The 20114-nt window shown below is 38.3% G+C and overlaps 1 protein-coding gene across 4 annotated transcripts in view; it reads right to left on the reverse strand.

Moving 5' to 3' along the window:
- LOC127962646 (serine/threonine-protein kinase BRSK2-like) overlaps nucleotides 1-20114 on the reverse strand; it is a 119905-nt gene that overhangs the window by 8037 nt on the left and 91754 nt on the right. For 3 of the 4 annotated variants that reach the window (XM_052562275.1, XM_052562274.1, XM_052562276.1), the window contains exons 6-18: nucleotides 19092-19125; nucleotides 18933-19001; nucleotides 15774-15920; nucleotides 14357-14388; nucleotides 13136-13300; nucleotides 12316-12413; nucleotides 10837-10987; nucleotides 8417-8477; nucleotides 5382-6039; nucleotides 4506-4554; nucleotides 2856-2979; nucleotides 1656-1836; nucleotides 900-989 (exon numbers count right to left, since the gene is read on the reverse strand). In XM_052562275.1, coding sequence (XP_052418235.1) covers nucleotides 900-989; nucleotides 1656-1836; nucleotides 2856-2979; nucleotides 4506-4554; nucleotides 5382-6039; nucleotides 8417-8477; nucleotides 10837-10987; nucleotides 12316-12413; nucleotides 13136-13300; nucleotides 14357-14388; nucleotides 15774-15920; nucleotides 18933-19001; nucleotides 19092-19125 — 1859 coding nt within the window. The remainder of the gene's footprint in view (nucleotides 1-899; nucleotides 990-1655; nucleotides 1837-2855; nucleotides 2980-4505; nucleotides 4555-5381; nucleotides 6040-8416; nucleotides 8478-10836; nucleotides 10988-12315; nucleotides 12414-13135; nucleotides 13301-14356; nucleotides 14389-15773; nucleotides 15921-18932; nucleotides 19002-19091; nucleotides 19126-20114) is intronic. The other variant, XM_052562277.1, reaches the window with a different exon arrangement.

Below are 20114 nucleotides of genomic sequence, written 5' to 3' on the forward strand. Positions count from 1 at the left end.
TATATATATATATATATATATATATATATATATACATGCACACACTACATAGATTCCCTTTATGTATTCCAATACACTGAACTTGGACGTCATCCAGGTATTTTATGCACATGGAAAATGTATTTATTGTGCACAGTAGACAGAATGCAGAATGATATTATGGTATTATGAAATGCCAAATTCCCTTTTCTGTATTACTCAGTGATATTACTTTTGGACAGTACGGATTTGGGGCTGTCCAGCAGAGGGAGCTGTAACAGGCTCGTCACCATGTGCACACAGCCATGTGAGAAGACAGGCAGAGGATTTCTCTGTTCTTTCATTTCATCATCTCCAGCAGGAACCACAGTCTAGCCCATCACATTTCTGCTCGTAGAATGAACAATTTGAAGCCACATTGATTTACTTGGGACACAGGTTTGATTTAAATATCAGCAATACATTTCCTGACTATGTATATAACCCTTGTTAATACACGCGAGTGTGCTTTAGCATGCTCTGTGTGTGAGTGAGTGTGTGTGTGACTGCTAAGGAGAGTTTGTGCATGTGTGCTAGTGCCTTGCAATGCAATTCTGTGCAATGTGCTCTGATAAGGTCAAATGTGTACTTCCAGCACCTTTAGATAAGACATCACATCCGACATTAATGGAACAGTGGATACATTGCATCTAGAGAAGTTAATTTTCATTTTAACATTCTGATGGCCTATAAACGTCTGTAAAACCACCTCTAACAACCATTTTAAACACTGGAAAGACTCATTTGACCTTGATGGGTGTGTGCAGCGTTCAGTGCTCTGCAAGGGTGGGCTAGGCGCCATGCATGTTCAGGATGCTGTGTAAGAGAGCAGAAACAGAGAGAGAGGAAGAGGTGTGTCAGTGGAGTGATTGGCCACTCACCAGACAGCTGCTGGACACCAGGCTGCTCATGTGTACTTAACAACTGAGCCTGAATCGTCTCCACCACCCGTTTGAAGCGTCGGCTGGGACCTGCCAGGGACACACACACACAGAAACCCATTTAAATGTTTCACAATGATCCTGTACAATCTGGTACACATGTGTCTTTCGAAATGAATGTACATTTATGCTGACACATCCTGAGTTTATTCCCCCTAGCGGCTGCCTCATAAAGTCTAATGGGATGAGGCTGATTTCTATGGAGCTGAGTTTATGGCATGTGCACACACACGCACTTTAAAATGTGTGACTTTAAGAACAAGATTCAATCCCCTTTGTGTAGCCAAGAGAGCAAAAAAGAGCGAGGGGGAGAATGAAAAGCGAGGGACAGGGTTTGCAGTAATGGCACCAGCAGCACAGGATCTTTTTGGATTGTCCTTTGAAACACAGCAGGTTGAAAATGCATAGTGATTACCAGGAGGCAAAAAGGCCTCTTTTAGTTTAATTTTTTCCATTACCCCCTTGAGCAGTGGGTCTATTTTCAGAGTCTTCGTAAGAGAGGGGGAGTGTAATGGAGGAGGGGATTGCTTGCAGAATGAGAGAGAGGGAGAGAAAAAAATGTCTCACCACTGTGAAAGACAAAGTTCAACATCATCAACCAGCCTCTCCATCACCCACACACGCACCTTTGTGTTTCTATTGGCTGCCAGTGAGTTTATGACATCAGAACGGGCTTCTCACTGTCGGCATGGTTACCTGAGAGCAGTGTGAAGGTGACAGAGTAGATGCCGTTCTCCTTGGTGGCAGCCGTGCTTTCGGTGTAGGTGATGTCCACCTGGAACTTCACTGGTTTTTGGAACACGGTGGGGCCGGCCGTGGATTTGTATTCTGCCCGGAAACTCGTCTGAGACACCACACTGTGGCTGAGGCTGGGAATCTGAGAGAACATGTCATCCCAAAATGAACATTGTGTAATTATTTAGCCCTTTGTGGTGTGTTTTATTAAGTAATGAATGTACTATATCTTAGTTTAATAATGGTTTTCTCTAATAGGTAGTATTTAAAATATTTTTTTTTTAATGTAAATTAAATTTATGCATTTAGCAGACGTGTTTATCCAAAGCGACTTACAGTGCATTAAAGCTAACATTTTTTACCTAACGTTCCCTGGGAATCGAACCCACTACCTTTTGCACTGCTAACACAATGCTCTACCGCTGAGCCACAGGAACACTTTATTTGATTTTTTTAGGGGATTTTATGGTACTAAATTATATTTTATGAGCATAAAGCTGTAAAATAAATTTCAGTTTAAACATTTCCAAAATAAGAAAATCAGAGCCAAAATTCTAAACAAGTTTAGAATTGAACTCCGCAAGTGTACAAGTGTGCATATTTTTTTCAGGACCATTTGACCTTTCTGAAAGATGTCAATTTTTTTTTCACATAGTAGGGGTCAAAACTTGCATGCTACATTTTTAGGTTTTCTGAAGTCATGTGATTTGTGAAATGAAATCAAATTTGTTATCCACTGAAAATCAAGACATCCATCCTAGCTCTGTTTCATGCATTCATGAGTTAAGTGATATAAGATTGCCAATGATTCTTTATTTTGAGTCTGATATTTTCAATTAATCAATTGATACAGTTCACAACACTGGTTTGAATGTTTTGTTCAATTCAGCTCAATAATTCGCTTGCAGAGCTAAACAGCTCACTAGAGCAGAAGATTATCAGTGTATTATTTCAATACTGGTTTGTTTTCACACAGAATTGCTCGGCTTTAGAAGATTTGGAATATAGCACACAAGTCTGATACTTCTGATATTTTTATAGTGTTTTTGCATCATTTTTGAAACTTAAAAGCCCCACGATAGTAAGAAACGTTAAACCGGTTTGGAACAAGATAAGGGTGAGTAAATGAACACAGAATTCACAAACTCATTGGAGACTTACAGAGAGAAAGGCGTGTACAATATCTGCTTTGATGGAGCTCAGAGGCTTGTCCCGAATCACCACAAAAATCTGCTCCTCCTTTTCGAGGTTAATAAAATTTCCAAACCAAGATTTTTTGGCAAGTCTGTGAAAAAGAAAAAGATGAGTAAACAAGACAACACAATACATATATACATCACTCAAGTCACATACTATGAGTTGAGTAAACTTAATAACATCGCATGCTGTTACAGACAAAACACATTGTAATAGAAAACTGGCATTTCTTCTCAAATTTTGACTATATTTTTTTCAAAGAAGTGTCTTATACTTACCAAGACTGCATTTATTTGATCAATAATACAGCAAAAACAATATACAATGTTGTGAAAGGTTATTACAATTTAAAACAACAGTTTTCTATTTTAAAAATGTCATTAATTCCCATGGTGGATAGCTCAATTATCAGCATCATTACTCCTGTATTTAGTGTCACACGATCCTTTGGTGCTCAAAAAACATTTCCTATTATCATCAGTGGTAAAACAATTGTGCCTGGAAACTAAGATATATATTTTGGGTGGATTTTTATTAAATGACAGTTCAACGATCAGCATATACAAAACAAAAATATTTTGTAACCTTATATTATCTTTTGTGATATTCAAAACTGTTGAAATGTAGCATATATATTTCAGCTTCACCAGTAGAGGAAGTAGGATGAACTTCATCAAAACCATCAAAAGATGGTTTCTCTGGGACACCGCAAGAAACAAAAACATGGATGACTTTATATTACATGAAGTGACATTATATGATGGACTAACATATGACGAATACTGTGCAGCACCATACAAACCTCAAAAACAATTATTTCTATAAAATCTATTGTATTATTCTTTTCAGTATTTTAATTGATTTTAATGTTCACATGCTCCATTTAAAACTATACCTACATTTGTCATGATACACAATTTGCTGACAACTGAAAAGTATTGAAAAGTTGAAAAGTTAAAATATTTCAAGACAAAAGCCTGTGTGTAGGTTTGGATGCTGGCATATGGCTCATTTCTCAACGCTGCTTGAAATCACAGCGATTTTACCACAGTCAGTGACTATCAAGGCCATCTTTGAGCCAGCCCAACATACTGTGACACTCTCTCACCAAGAACTTAACAAAACAGCAGCAAAATAAGAGGAAAACACTCCAGAAGAAAGTTTCCACCGTGGTGCTGCTTTGCGTGCCTGTGAAGCTAAGTGGAACTAAAACACTGAATTATTCATGACGAACTATTCCCTGATAATGTCTTCAGCAACAAACTAGGCTAATGGGGCCAGGAACAGTGTTTGGACCACCACATTAACTTTAACTGCAGAGTTTTCAGAGCTCCTTTTAAATTAGATTAAAATCTGGAGAAATAGTAAGCACACAGAGCAAAAGTGAAGTGTCTTCATTAAGTTTTAATTGAGTGTTGGTGATTTAACTCTCAACAGCTCAGGTTAATGCAAAAGGTGATACATTTAGCCCCACACCTAGTAGAATAATGAGTATTGAACTAACGTTTATTTTAATTCAATTATAATTGAGTATTTTAAAGTTTCTTTCACACTCTGGGATTCAATAAAACTGCATATTTTAAATGATTGTCTTTGGGAATTGCTAATACTTACTCGGGGGAAGACTCTGGTGTTAGGCTGGACATTTCCTCTTGTGTGGGAACTGGAAAGAGACAAAGCGAACAAGCCTCAGTGGAATTTGCGTCATACTCTATATCCTGAGCGATTAGACATTCACAACCTGAGGAGGGGAATGCTGATTAACCACAGCTAATTACTCCAAACCTGCAGAGATTAAGAGTAATTCAACCCCCACTTCTATCCGCTCATCTGATCCTCTTCCCAGTAGAAGAGGGAAAGAGGAACAGCTGGAGGTGAGGGGAGATGCTTGTGCAGTTTTCATTATCATTACTAGATATATCAGCAGATAGAGCTGATAATGGAGTAGCATTGAGTTTATTACCCAACGATCTGTAAAATCAGTCCTTAGAGAATATCCCTCACTAAGAGGGGAACGTCAACCTAAAACCCTAATAAAAAAGGATTAGCAAGCTTCGTTCATTCACCTAAATGCTTTTTACTGTATATGTACATAGGCTATGGTGCTTTATTTTACACCTGATCCTGCATATCATTGTTTTAGTGCCATATAAAATTAGGATATTATAAGGGCTCCATTATAAATCGGTACTATTAGACATTTCAGAATTTTTCCTTTTTGAGCAAAGGATCCCTTAGTATTAAAACACACTAATTTCTTAAATGTTATTTTTAGTAAATTTCAAAATGAATCTCTTTTTCTCACTGTATATTATAATGTAGTAATAAATTCTAAATTCAGGTTAAAAAGGTAATCCCATGTTTATTTAAATTAGAGACATTACACAATGTAAATGTTCCTAGATTTAGCCAAAATGGCAACTTTCCTTTTGCAGTCCCTGGGCAGGTTGAGGTAAAAGATTATTAAAAAGTGCTTTGAGATGTCTCTACCTTGCATTTTCCTGCGGTGGAAGCGTGGTGAGCCAAGGAAGCTGTTCTTAATGGAGTTGAGGCGTGTTCTCCACGGCATGCCTCCAATGGAGGGGCTGGGGGGTGGCGTGGGGCTAGGGGTCCCCGCTGGGCTCTCCTTTGGTGTGTGCACCGGCGTTCCTTTTGGAGTTGGCAATGGGCTGCCCCTGGGGGAGGGGTGGGGCGTAACCTGTAAGGTGGGGATAGATTTGCCGTTGTGGTCAGTCCCGGCCAGCGGGTGAAGGTGGTGAAGCCGGATGGGCGAAAGTGGTGAAAGGGGAACGGAGAGCTTGGGCGGCACCGTGAGCAGTGGGCGGCGCACTTTCGGGCTGCCGGGCATCGGCGGGGGCAGGGGTTGGCAGGGCGTAGACGGTTCTGACTTGGCCACAGATGGCACGGCTGTTGTGTTAGGGAACGGGTTGGACCTGGTGGCCTGCAGGGGCTTGTCTGCAACTTTGGGCTTGGCTGGAAGGGTCTGGGTTTTGTTGTTGGGCTGATGGGCAACTGTCTTTGGTTGAAAGGTTTTAGGGGAGTGGGGGCCTGTGCCGTTCACCCGGGACACAGGCGCGTGGGTGGGGCTGTGGTTGGGTGACTGCGTGAGTTCTGCGGATTGTGGAGGAACGGCGAACCGCCGCATGGGCTATAAGAGCGCATGCACAGAGCCAGCAGCATAAAAAGAGCCAAACACAGCCCATACACACAACACACGGCCCCGTAGTTAACAGGCATTACGGCGCAGACGCACACACACACCGACACCGAACATGAAAAGATGGTGAACAAGCCACCGGAGATGAGAAGTGAGGGAGGAAGTGCAGAAAGAAAGAAAGAAAAAAAAAACATGCCATTAGCACAACCAGCCAGAAGGCAACAAGACAGTGGAAATAAAATGTTCCCAAACCAGTGTTCCAAAAACAAATCAAAATCAGCAACAGAAATTAGCAACAAAAAAGCTCTGGGTTGTTGTTGGGATGAAAATAAAAGAGGTGTTGTCAGCACTGACTGAGCAAGCAGGAAACTTGTGCAAGGCTTTGCTGTAAAAGGACGCTATTGTCAGAATACCTCATAGAACAATTGTAAATAATCATCATGAATTAACATAAAATGTGATACAGAAATATATGCTGTCTCAATTAACGAGTTTTTCAAGACAATAGCGCCGCACTTTCAAAATGGCTAGAGGAAATAAGTGCAGTTGACCATTAAACAGAGCATAGAGTACAATGCTGCTGTTGGAGGTATGATATGAGGATGCTGTTTATGACAGATGATGCTAATAATAATTATATCTGGGTCAGAAACGGGGGATTGATTCAATACAGGCCACTAAAAGTAAAGAGTGTTATTACAATCAGCAAGTGAAAGCTCATCAAGCATATTGTAAAACATCAAAGAAATACAATAGAGTGTTAACTGTGCCAGCCGCAACCATAGCACGGCATAAAGAAGAACACGAATGCAATAAAATGGATTTTTAAAGCTCTTTCATACAGCAGGGAATATTCTTCCATGACAAACCTTTAAGTCTGTGTCTGAGCAGTAAAACTAATCTCAGATGAGCTGTATCAAGGAGTTCTTCACAGACTAATTCAAATTACTTCCAGCAAGCCTGTTCTCTACGTGAGCCATTTTCATCAGTGAAAGGGCACCGCTGCAGACATTCTCCAAATGTAGAACATTTCAAAATGCAGAATATTTGATCAGATCGGCTTCAGAATTGACTTTGGGATGAATCCTGCTGGGAATGCCTTGATGTATCTCAAGGACTGCATTTTGGGAGGTCTTAGTAGTGGATTTGTAATCGGTTAGCCCCTTTAAACAAATCAACTGTAAAAGCTGGCTACATCCAGAGGCTTCACTGTTAGTAAGAAACCAGGGATTTTCAAGGGATTTTAACAAGCCATTAGTGACTTGGGGTTCAAATATTTCCAGGCAACAAGCCTGTGAACTGGGCATAGATTAGCAGTAATTATGCTAAGTATGGTAGACTGACTGGGCTAGAAGTAGTGGATCTGTTGGGGCAGACAGCAATACTGCGGCTGCATTTCAGCTTATAGGTAATTTACGATTTGCTGTCTTGTTTAACAAAGCTAACTCTATAGAGAATCATCATTTATGCTCCATCATCACTAACAACTTTCTTGTTCCATTATGCAGTGGTCTTCAAGGACCCACTTGGCGGATACAAGAAAGAACAATGTCCCCTTTTTACATATTTTATAAAATTTAGTGTTGCACTTTAAACCTGTATTGTAGTAACGTGCATATGGTTCCATATTAATGCAATTTATAAACATACATTACCATTCAAAAGTTTGGGGTTGGTAAGATTTCTTAATGTTTTTGGAAGGTGCTCACCAAAGCTGCTTTTATTTAATAAATAAATAAATTGTGAAATAATATAGCATTAAAATAACCGATTTACATTTGAATATATTTTCAAATGTAATTTACTCCTTTGATTGCAAAGCTGAATTTTCAGCATTACAACAGTCTTTAGTGTCACATGATCCTTCAGAAATCTTTCTAATATGCTGATGTGGTGTTTAAGACATTTCGTCTTAGTATCAATGTTGAAAACAGTTGTGATACTTAAAATGTTTAGTGGTACATGAACCATGATATAATTTTTGCAGGATTCTTTGATGAACAGAAAATTCAAAAGAACAGCATTGTTTTGAAATGGAAAGCTTTTGTAACGAACGTAAATGTCTTTACTGTCACTTTTGATCAACTGAATGCATTCTTGTTAAACAGAAGTACTCTATACTGACCCCAAACTGTTGAATGGCTCCCAACTGTTGGATTTACATACTTTTACAATACCCAGCAGTACTATCTGTTGAAGAGCCCTGCATTATGCAATCAATGCTTATATCCATGCTGAAGATTAAACAGATGTGGCATGTGCCATTATATTTTCATCAATGCATATTCTATAGATAGACGCCACACCAGCTGGCATGGGTTTCAACACAACCAGACTCTCTCTTTTTTAATATGGAATGAAGGCTTACCCGAGGACTGCTGAGAGGACTAGTGGACAGACCTGAAGAGGCTCCGCTGATGGACCGGGACCTAAAGTTACACAACATACATAGTAAAGACATTTCTGCCTCACACATAGCACACTGTCGTAACTCTGAAGGAGATTCAGCATGTTGTATGGATGAAGGATGATTTATAATTGATTTTATTCCTGGACAGAGACAGCAGTATAACACCAGACCTCTATACTGTATTTTCTATAAACCTTGCATTTCTGTTAATTACATGTCAACTTTCTATATAGGCCTTTAGGTCTTTTTTGTTGATTATGCTATTTTTTTTACAATTTGAGTTGCTTTTAAATTTGAGCAATTTATAATTTCTCCTCCTAAGGATGTAAAAGGTCATCACAACCTTTTATGAGGTTCTGTATGAGGTTCTTCCGAACTTCATTGTGTATTAGATGGTGAGCTTCAGTAACTCTCCAATAAATGATTGGGATTTAATTGACCGTGGACACAATGGGTTTTGTCATCAAGGCAAATTGAAACAGTAAATCATCCCTAACGGTGTCAACATCAGACTCACACGAATTGACTCCGGGAAGGATTTGATCCATAAACTGATCAACTGCATTTGCAAAGGCTACATAGATGAGAATTATGCGATGGTCTCAAATTGTCTTTAATCATTTAAGCATTAAAATCACAACACCAAATGCACTGCGGCCTGATTCAGCGCAATGCTGATGTTCATTATATGCCTCTTGCATTCAGCTAATTGGCTTACCCAAAAGACAGCATCAGGAAGAGAGCTCTTTATATGTGTAATAAATGACTATGGAATTCATGGGAGGAAAGGACAAGCACTAGACGACAGTAACTATACGAGCTAATATTTCTCTCCTTTTAAGCATTGTACAGTATTTGAAAAGATTTTATATGTATTGCGTATGTATTATATGTATTATCGTTAATATGCAGCTATAACTATATTAAGATAACTACTGCTTGTAAAACTGCTGTTTAAAATTGTATAAAAGATGCAGGGGAGCTTTTTGGTCCAATTAAGTCGTTACATTTTGAATTGTAAAATGCATAAGCATGTAGTTGATCTATCTAGCATGTCAGTAAAGTATTCAGTTACCAGTACCTAAACCAGTGCAGCTATATTCAATGCAGTTATTAAAGAAAAATCAATAATATTCAATTCCCGTTCTATTATCTGGCAGACTAAACAGTCTGAGTGGATGCAGACGTAGGACAGGACTGTGAAACTCAAGGTCGAAGAAAAATGCTTGAACAGATGAACACAAACAATCGGATAACCTCTGTCTCTCACCTACTGTAAGTGCACACATCACTCTAAGAAAAACAAACATCCAGGGTGAAGGCAAGAGAAGCATGAAGGCAGAGCGAGAGCGAGGGGAAGAAATTAACAATTTGGGATCTACCAAGGGACAAAAATGCCAGACATCAAACGAAACATGAAAGGCAAAATAAGGGAGATAAGATGCTTTTGATGTGTGTGGAGGGAGCCAGAGGGCCGCTGCTTTACCAAAACCAAGAGGCAAAACCAGAAGGAAAAAACTCATATTTTCACGTGCAACCTCCACTTTCCACTTTTTTTTAAAACTTCCTTCTCAAGCAAACTAAGCTCTTAAGATCTTAAATGTCAGTGGTTGAAATAACTGGCCAGTGCTCTCTGTGGCATGTTTCGAGTGTTAAAACCCCACTGCATCTTCAGAACGGAAAGGAAAGCATGGCGGTGGTTTATACCTCTCCTCCTTGCTTTGCAGTATGGGGTTGGCATCTGAGATATCCAAGCTTTTACTGAAAACAGATTTACTACAGTAAGAGAGAGTAAAGTCAAGAGTAATTTAAAAAAGTATTCATGGAGCTGAACCAAAGCATCTATACAGGGCAAGGACAACGGGGCTGATGAAATGGATAACAATGGACATGGAAAAAAGTAAAAAAGAATTTGTAATAAAATGTCAAAGATACAAAAAAAATGAAAGGCACATTAGAAATCCCATTGTTCCCTTTAAAAGCACTTTGAGAAGTTCAAATTCACCATATGGCACATTCAGCATGCTGCTCGACTAGCTGTGAAACAGTTTGTCAGAGAATAGTAAAACACTCAGCTTTTGAAATCATAGGTTTCCTTTTCCAAAGAATTAAGCTGAGCTCATTGATCTTATTTCTTTTACTCTTCATGTGCAATTAAAATGCATTTTTAACAAAGCTAGTATGCTGATAACTGTGAACTTCATTTTGCCAATCCAAAGTTTATTTTGGCTTTTTTTAACAGACATGATTTTCTACAATTTTCCCTTTCAAGGCTCCACAAAACGTGACATCCTTTCAGCTGTGTTTTACTGTGGCACTCACTGCTCCGATTGTAGGGTTTCATAAATAATAGAGGAGCGAGAGATGTGTTGCTGTACCTCTGTCCGTGTTGTGCCATGTCGATGGCACGTCTCACAGGAACTGGAGATCCACCCTCTGTCACGCTCAACACCTCCATGGACTTGCGCTCTGGCCTCCTCTTGTTGTGCCTCGTCAAGAGTGGAGAGTCCACTCGCTTCCTGGGAGGATCTGAAGAAACCAGCATTTGATAAATTCAATGATCCATAACACTTGAAAACAGCCCATTAAGCCTGTGGGGTTCATAATGGGAAAAACTGAACAGCCGATATTTTTCATTATGTCTCTCAGCCCTCAAAAGCATGCAAATCCCAGTAAGCTTTATTATTCTGAGAAGAAATTAATACTTTTTATTCAACAAGGATGCATTAAATCAATAAGAAGTGAGAATAAAGACATAATGTTACAAAAGATTTTTCAAATAAATTCAGTTCTTTTAAACTTTCTATTCATCAAAAAATCTTGAAAAAACTAAAAAACTAAATCATGGTTTCCACAAAATATTAAGCAGCACAAGCATTTTCATCATTCATAATTTCATAATAATAAAGTAATGTTACTTTAGCACTAAATTAGAATGTTTTCTGAAGAATAACGTGACACGTGGCATGGCTTTACAATAGGAAGAATCGCCAGCACCTCTGTCTGGTCCGCAAACTTTGTTTCATAACTCTGGTAACACTTTAGTATAGGGTCCAATTCAAACTAATAACTAGTTGCTTATTAGCATGTCTATTATTAACATATTGGCTGTTTATTAGTGCTTATAAAGTACATTTAATGCATGACATCCATAATCCTAGTCAATACCCTAAACTTAACAACTACCTTATAAACCATTAATAAGCAGCCAATAATGAGGTAATTGAGGCAAAAGTCATAGTTAATAGTTAGTTAATAGTGAGAATTGGATCCTAAAATAAAGTGTGACCATAACTCCTCCCCAAACTTCCCACTGCCCTGTATCTTGCTCTCTCATTGGCTGTTGGTCAGTGCTGATGTATTTTTTTGTTTTTGATGATTCACACGGTGTGATTGTTACGCCTGAATTCGCATGAATGAGCATCGATTTGCTTCAGATTTCAGGCATTTTTTGGCAATCTGCAAAAACCTGTTGGCGAGTGGAAATCGTGTCCAAAATCGTGCAGTGTAAATTTGGCAAACATTTCTCACAAACATTAAAAAAACCTGAAACTTTTGAATAGTAGTGTAAATTACAAGAAAATGTTTTAAAAAAATGACCCGTTTACTTTAATAATGAATGTCTTTAGTTTTTACTGTGTATGATTCATCAGGAAACACACTGTTCAATAGAAAACTATGGTTTCGTGGTCTTTTTTTTTTCTTTCTTTTTTTTTCTTTTAAACCTTTTGTTTCCACTAGTTTTCCAAGTCTGTGTGGTTGAGGAAATAACCTCACATCACAAAGCTGTTGTGAATGTACTTAAGGTTGAACTACAAACGAACAGATTTCAGACGAATTAACTGAATCGTTCTTACCAATTTCATTTCTGGGTGGTAGATTCTGATCCTCATGGCTGGGATACCTCTCCTTACGGTCCAGCAGGAGGAAGTAGATCATCTTTTCCTGGTTATCACTGGAGGTTGAGTAGGCACGGAGAAACAAAATGCGTGTGTGGTCAAGACAGGTGTCTGATATATATACTGTAGTACAATCTCCAGAAGAACCTTCAGCTCAGGCTAATTAACCTCATTAGTTAAAGAGCAAAGAGTAGCATGCACCTCATTCCCAGAGAGCTAAAAGACATCCTGCAGAGATCATAGGATATCTCTTATTTCATTAATGATGCAAGAAGACATAAAATATCCGACAAGAGTCTGGGCGAGTTCAAAAAGTATTTATCCCCAGCGAGAGGGCTTGTGTTGAATTTTTCTGCCCTGGACCACACAGCAGGAAGTAAATATGAACGGTCTTTGCTGCAGGCGCCATCTGAATTGTTTAAATGCTGGGCAAGAGAAGAGACAGAGGCCGTGATGTTTTCGGAGGGAACACCCAGGCCATCTATCAGTGGGGCTAACGAAGTTGATCGCGCACAGCGGAGCGTGTGGGCAGTAATTGTGCAAAGTACGGGAGATGACAGATGAGCGGGAGGGAATGGGCTTCTCTAATAGCCTGCAGCGAAGATGCTGTACTGCGTGTTTACTAACCCTAAGAAACAAGGATGTAAAATAATATTACCCTCACATATGCTCTCCAAAAGCAAAAGCAGTCAGTCTTGTCTAATCACAGGCTATAAAGGGCTTTGGTATCATGGGAAACCACCTTACGGATGTGAGCGTCTCATTCTTAGTTACTCACTCGTCTGACAGCAGATCTTTCATCAGTTTGTTCTTGTCCCGGAAGCAGCCCAGCGAGTGCATGCTTTCCAGCACATCTGGATCGATGTCCTCAGTGGAGGGTAGCGTGCGGATCGCCACTTTCCGTGGCACCGGTTGTTCTGGCTCTGGCTCGTTTTTTCCTGCTCTGAATAGAAGATCAAGGACAAGAGCATGTGAAATAATCTAGTGTTCTTGTTTATTTTTCATTAATTGAGCACACATGGTAATTGCCTCCGGCGTGTTCTAGGATCCTTGCTGGTGGTGTAAGTCACAAACAGACCCACATGCAGTCTGAAAAAGCTGAAAGCTCTGGAGATTTAAAACACCCATCATCTACAAATGAACCACAATCCTGTGTGTTTGTTTATTAAATATTTTTGGTAAATTTGATTAACGCTTTCTTCTACCAATAAGAGTGTAGTAGACCCTCAGTTCAAATTAACACATTAATTAAAACATTATCATTTTTTAATCAATTCGGAATATTTTAGCCGATTTTCTCCAAGAGTCAGTTTGGACCCAGTAGCATTATTATCATGTATGAAAATTAAAATAAAACTTGCCTGGCACTGAAACTAAACTAAAATAACATTTTATTTTCATCCTGGCTCAAAAACAAAATAAAATGAAAAATAAAAAAGTTTAGTTTTTGATACACAATATATTATAAAACTTGAAACCTTTACAACCCACCTGCATTAAACATGAAAGTGCCTCTAGACAACAGTAACACAAGACTACGCTGATAAATGATTTACTTACACCAGTTGTTAGACTACAAAACATTAAAATTAAACTACACTCAACAGAAATGGCTAAATTCAAGTTCAAATTTGAATTCAGAACTATTATAACCCTGGCTCTCAGTCACAAATCATGACTAATACAAAATGTTGGATACTGGAGAGATGTGTGTTTAAAATTAAAACAGTTCAAGACAAAAACAAGGCATTGCTTATGGGGGCAAAAACATTGAGCGAAGCCAGCCCTCTAGAGCTTAAGGGTCTTTTCCTAACACACACACATTGCTGTCATATCATTACTTAGAAAAGCATCTTCTTCGGTACCGTATGTTCTCAGTTATTGCAGTGAGACACACATGGACTTACAGGACATGCATAGACACAAACACAAACACGCAGACAGATACTGAGCAAAAACAGCCACAGGACAATAGACAAAAAGTGAAGTTTATACTCACATGTACCATGTGTGCTTCTGTATCTGTTCTAACTGTAAAGAGAGGAAAACACATGAGGCAAACCATTATCCATCCATTAACAGACGCAAATAAAGACAGCAGAGCATGATTCCATAAAAGCAATGAATCCATCTCTAAACATCAGGCAGTTTCCTGTTGGCCGTCTCTTATCTTTCTCTCTCTTGTCACATCCTCTGATCTCCCCGGGTTTAAAGTGTGGAAGCTACAAAGACATGTGCATGTTAGCAGCTAATTAAAGCTGTGCCTTAAAGATGCCTTAAATTGCTTTAAAATAAGACAAAACAGGCTTGAAAACAAGCCAAAAAGATTTAGAACCACTGCCTTAAAATAAATCTTTCTGTACATTTTCTATCACTGATGTCAGCTGTAATGAATCAAATGATGATGCAATGAATGTGATCAGCAATATAACAGCAAGAATTGCAGTTATTCATAAATTGTGCCATACAAACTGAATTTCAGAACAGATTTTTTTGGCCCTTTAAATTCCTTTAGAGAATCAGGTGCTACAATAAAACGGTGCAGGTAACTGGTGCCATCATTCTTTGTGAACTCCCTCTGAATGTGTGCTGACAGTGTTCAAGAAACAATGACGACACATTGTCCAGATGTCTGTTGAACTAGAGTACTTTTAGTACTCCGCAATGCTCCGTTAGCTTGTTTTAATTGGATCTATAAGATAATATTTCAAACTGGCAATAAGACAGTGGCAACTTCCTTCCCACTCTGGAATCATACAAAAGATCTCTTTTATATAACTGACAAACCGCACAGGAAACGGGCTATGTTTGGATCCTTCCTAGGAGAGCGCTATTGTTTTCAATCACTGAGAGATGTGGGCAGTGAAGACAGCTATCTGTTTTCTCTGGAAAGCAGAAAAGGAAACTGGAGCATTTCAAAGGGTTGGTATTAGGACAAGCTTATAAACCTCTTGTCACTCCAGCATGTTACAGGCAAAACGGGGGCGGCTCTGAAGCAGAACAATGAAAATAGTAACTGAGGGAGAAGAGCGGAGAGATGAGGAGACCATGAAAGAGAGAAAGAAAGAGACAGACTTGCAGGCTTTTTGAAGCTAATGTGTGAGATCCGGACAGACAGGCTGGTTGGATTAGTTCTGCTGTGTGTTGACCTGAAGTGACAGCTCAAAGGCAGAAGAGCTCTCAGACCCATAACACTAATTTAATAGAAATCAGCTAAATATACTGTAGATGTCTGTGGAACTGAAGCGCCAACCAGCATATGTAAACAGTGTAGTCACCAGCACCTATGATTCCTCAGGCCACATGATACATTTAGGAGATAAATCATCTCTTTTATTTCCCAGTATCAGGTTTTACAAGGTTTGAATGATGATATTATGAGATAAAACTGTAATTATGAGCATGACGATACTGACCGTGAGTCGTTTGGTGGCGTCCACCTCGATCATCCCCCTTAGGAGGTTTTGGCAGTCTGGGGGAATGAAATGGGGCATGTGAAAGACCCCGAGCTTCACTTTCTCTAGCAAGTTCCTCAGGTTATCGTCGTCGAATGGCAAAGCACCCTGACAGAAAGAAATATTACATGTTAGTACTATAATCAATCATTGTCTGGGTCAAAATCCCTCCCAACCCCCATTTTCAGAATAATGCCAACCAATATTTTTTTTTTTCAATGGTTGATTCTTAATTGATTTTTTGTCCCCCTAATCCTGTATACACTAATGTCAAAAGTCTGGAGTCAAGAAGATTTTTTGTCATATCTTTAAATCTTTTATGCTCACTGGGGCTGCTTTTACATACATTTTTATACAGTAAAAATATAAATATTATTAGCAATTAAAATAACTTTTTTTCCATTTTAATACATATTTTAAAATGTAATTTATTCCCATGTTGGCAAAGCTGAATTTTTATTAGCGTTTACATTTAACACCACATGATCCTTAAGAAATCAATAAAATTAATCATCATTGCTGACTATAAGTATTAATTGAAAATAAATGTATTAACAAATAATTAAAATAAGTTGTAATCATGTTTTCTCTTGGATTTATATCTAAACAAACAATGGCAGAATTGAAAAAATAGGAATGATAAATGCTTAGATAAAAAAATAAAACACCCCCCACCATATTTCAGAGAGTTTCATGAAGGAACTCTGCACAGGAAGTAGGACGCTAAATAAATAAAGAAAGGGCTGGCATAGAGAGATGATTGTGCTTTGATAATTAGCTTTGTTTTGTGCCAGATACACTTCATCATTTTCACATCAGAAAGACCCATCAGGGCCCCTGACACTACTGAGATGTCAGCACTTGATAAATATCTCAGAAAATTCACAAGCATGACTGACAACAGGGCCACGTAATAGATGATATAATCTAGCAAAAACTAGCAAAGTAGAGAGATGATAAATAAAAAAGGATGCAGAATGCATCTCTAACTGAAAGATCAAAGAACAGGTTCCCGGGATACACAGGGATAATTAGATTGCTTTTTGAATAGGATGCAGTTCAAATAGAGCACACAAACACAAAAGAGAAAAGGGAAACAATTGGCTTTTCAATTTCACTGGGACGAACAGTTCTTCTGGGTTAGGATTGTGTTGGGCTCATGGTCTTGAACAGTAATTACACGTGAACCAGCTTGATGATCCAGATTCAAAGCAAGCCGTCTGCTGTCAGAAAATCAGAGTTGTTGTCTGGTTTGAGAATGATTTATTTATAAGCTAGTGCCATTTGTCCTAATTATTTGATGTTGAAAAACTAAACAAGCATGGATAAGAAATTCTGAAGGTGATCAACAGCTTATTGGTGTGATCGTGCATGTCCACTGGTCTGGAGCTGAGTGGGAATATTCAGTTCGTTCTCTACTGGAGCTTAGCAGCAGGCTTGCATGGGGGATTGTGGGATTGACAGCCGAGCCGAGTAAGCAGTGGGAACGTCAAAAAGTTGTAGACATTTTTTACTTTATGCAAATGAGAGGATGGCAGCCAATCACTTTGAGGTGAAGACAGTGTTACCTGTCATAAGCAGTTCAAATTCTGTGGATAGTATTTTTGGTGATTTCAGATCATATACTTGCACATTACTGTATTAAATTCAGATATAAAAAGTGTTTTCTATGCATTCATTTTGTTTAGGTTAGCAAAAGTGTGTTAAATTTATATTATACTGTATGTAAACTTACTGTATACTGTATACACACTATTCATTCAGAAGTTTGGGATCAGTACGTTTGTTTTTTTATTTATTTTAGCAAAAGTTTTCAACTCTTTTATGTGTAAAGACAGTAAGAAATGATTTTGAACACCCAAAAAAAATTTTTTTTAATAAAAAAATCAGCTTATAAAATGTATAGTTCCAGTCCTTGATTCTGATTGGTTGAGCAGAGTTTGAAGCCGTTGTAAATTACACTACAAACATACACCTTTGCTTACTTCTGTCTTTTGCTCGGCAACCACTTTGATTCTGATTCTGAAGAACTACATTTGCTGCGTCTCATTTCGGAGGCTGCGTCCTCCGGAGGTCACATTTGAAGGCTGCATACGTCATTGGGGATGTCTTATTTAAGAAAAGTAACCGTAATAAAATTGACTGTTATTCCTTGTGAGGTTTAAAATACTATTTTTTTTTTTTTTTACTTTGCAATTTAACGGTTCTTTTTCTTAAATGAGACTTCCCCGTTGATGTATGCAGCCTTAAAATGCGACCTCCGGAGGACGCAGCCTTATAAATAAGACAGAGCTACAGTTTGGTGGAAGAAAACTGTTTTCATTTATATCATTCTTACTACATATATGGAATAACCGGTTTTATGTTTTATGCGTATGAAAACGTTTTATGTTTTCCGCTTCATGTCGCCCCTTAGTTGTTATAAATTCGCTGTAAAGCATGGCTTTTTGGGCTTTATTGCTTAATATGACATCACAGAAATTAATTACATTTCAATTGTATTTAAAAGGGAAACTGCTATTTTAAATGGTAATAATATTTCACACTGTTTCTGTTTTAACTGTATTTTTAATCAAATAAATTCAGCCTTTGTGAGCACAAAAAATAAGCCTACCCCAAAGAGAGATTTAAATGTCCGACAAGAGTATGACACTCAAATTTTTGTTTAATTCCCTCCTCCAAGAACTTGAAGTCTTTTACAGTCTAAGTAAGGAAGAGTAAGAAGATAAAAGTGGCTTCTTAAAACACTCAGCGTGCTGAATAAAAAGGGCTGATCTCACTCATGTCTGATATAAAGATGATTCACCGGCTGGAGTGAGAAACCATTGGAGCTTTGGTGTTGTCAGGCTTTTGAGCTCTGACTACAGAGCCGGTATAACACCTTGATTCTCTTAACGCCCAACTCTTGCTTAGCTGATTAGCTAGCACTGAAATATCCTTGTCTGGATTCTCCCACATCCTCTGATAGACGTTCATTCAAACACAGGGGATTTCTTTTTCCCAGTGCATGCTGCTGAGAGAGAGACTGTGGCTCAAATTTGTCAAAAAGGCAGAGGGACAAATTACAGCAGAATTATATGACACAAAATGAGGTCTCCGCCACAAAAAGGTTTCGCTCACCACCAAAAGTGCAAAGAGAATGACTCCACAGCTCCATACATCAGCTCTCCTGCCATCATATTTCTCCCCCTACCAGAGAGAGAGAGAAGTTAGAAGTGGAAAGAAAGTGATTCAGCGGAAGCTCTATAATGAGAGATGCCACTGAGAGCACGTACTTACCCTTATAACCTCTGGGCAGGCATAGTGAGGGGATCTGAAAGAAAACGGGACAATATGTCATCACCATCCCCACCCAACCTTGGCAAAAACACCCATTAGAGAAGAAACATGCAGTACACTAATTCAGTAATAACTCCTTGTATTTGCATGAAGATCTTCACACAATCGTTTCTGACAAACATGCCTTTACATGCTGTTGTCAAATGATCCAATAATATAACATTAAATTGTAATGACTTTCTGCAGGAAGTGTGTAAAACAGGTCTGTAATCATCTGAATTGTGTACCGTATTTTAACGGCATGGCACATCATCAGAAACGGTTCTCTATATTATTTCAACACCAATTGTCTATAAATGCCTGTTTCTTCATTGCAGGTGTCATATACCATTATGCAGATTGAGTCTGTATTGATAATACATTAATTTAATGGTTTACTGTCTCTGCTTTAAAAACATAACTACTGCTCACTGTAGAGAAAGCTATTATTGCTGTTTTTCAACGCCAAATGCAAGGTTTTTATACTAAATTAAGTGGTTAATGCAACATGCTCCCGCTCAGTAATTTCAATTCTTTTGTGCCCATTTTATACATAGCTGGTGCCTCAATCATTCTGGGTGGAAAGAAATATAAGCTGTTACTACTAAAATAATGTGTTGAAAAAAGGTTATGTTGTTTCTGTGAATATGTCTGAATTTTTCATATACACATTCGTTTCTGCACACTCATTTTTCACGCACCCAATGCAACCTAATAAAAAATGTTAACAATTCACAATAAGCTTCAACTTGTTAACTTGTTTAACTTTTAAAGCATTACATATCATGAACTAACAATGAAAACCATTTTTGCAGCATTTTTTAATCTAGGTCAATGTTAATTTATACATACGTATACTGTTTCATCCATAACATGTAAACTGAAGGTGTCTTTACACAACCAATTTAAGTCTCTATGCCTGCATAATTCAGTGTAAAGAATGCCACATAAAAGCCAGACTGAATGATGCCTGCTCTGACCCAC

This window comes from Carassius gibelio, chromosome B7 (assembly GCF_023724105.1).
Source record: "Carassius gibelio isolate Cgi1373 ecotype wild population from Czech Republic chromosome B7, carGib1.2-hapl.c, whole genome shotgun sequence".
Taxonomy (NCBI): domain Eukaryota; kingdom Metazoa; phylum Chordata; class Actinopteri; order Cypriniformes; family Cyprinidae; genus Carassius; species Carassius gibelio.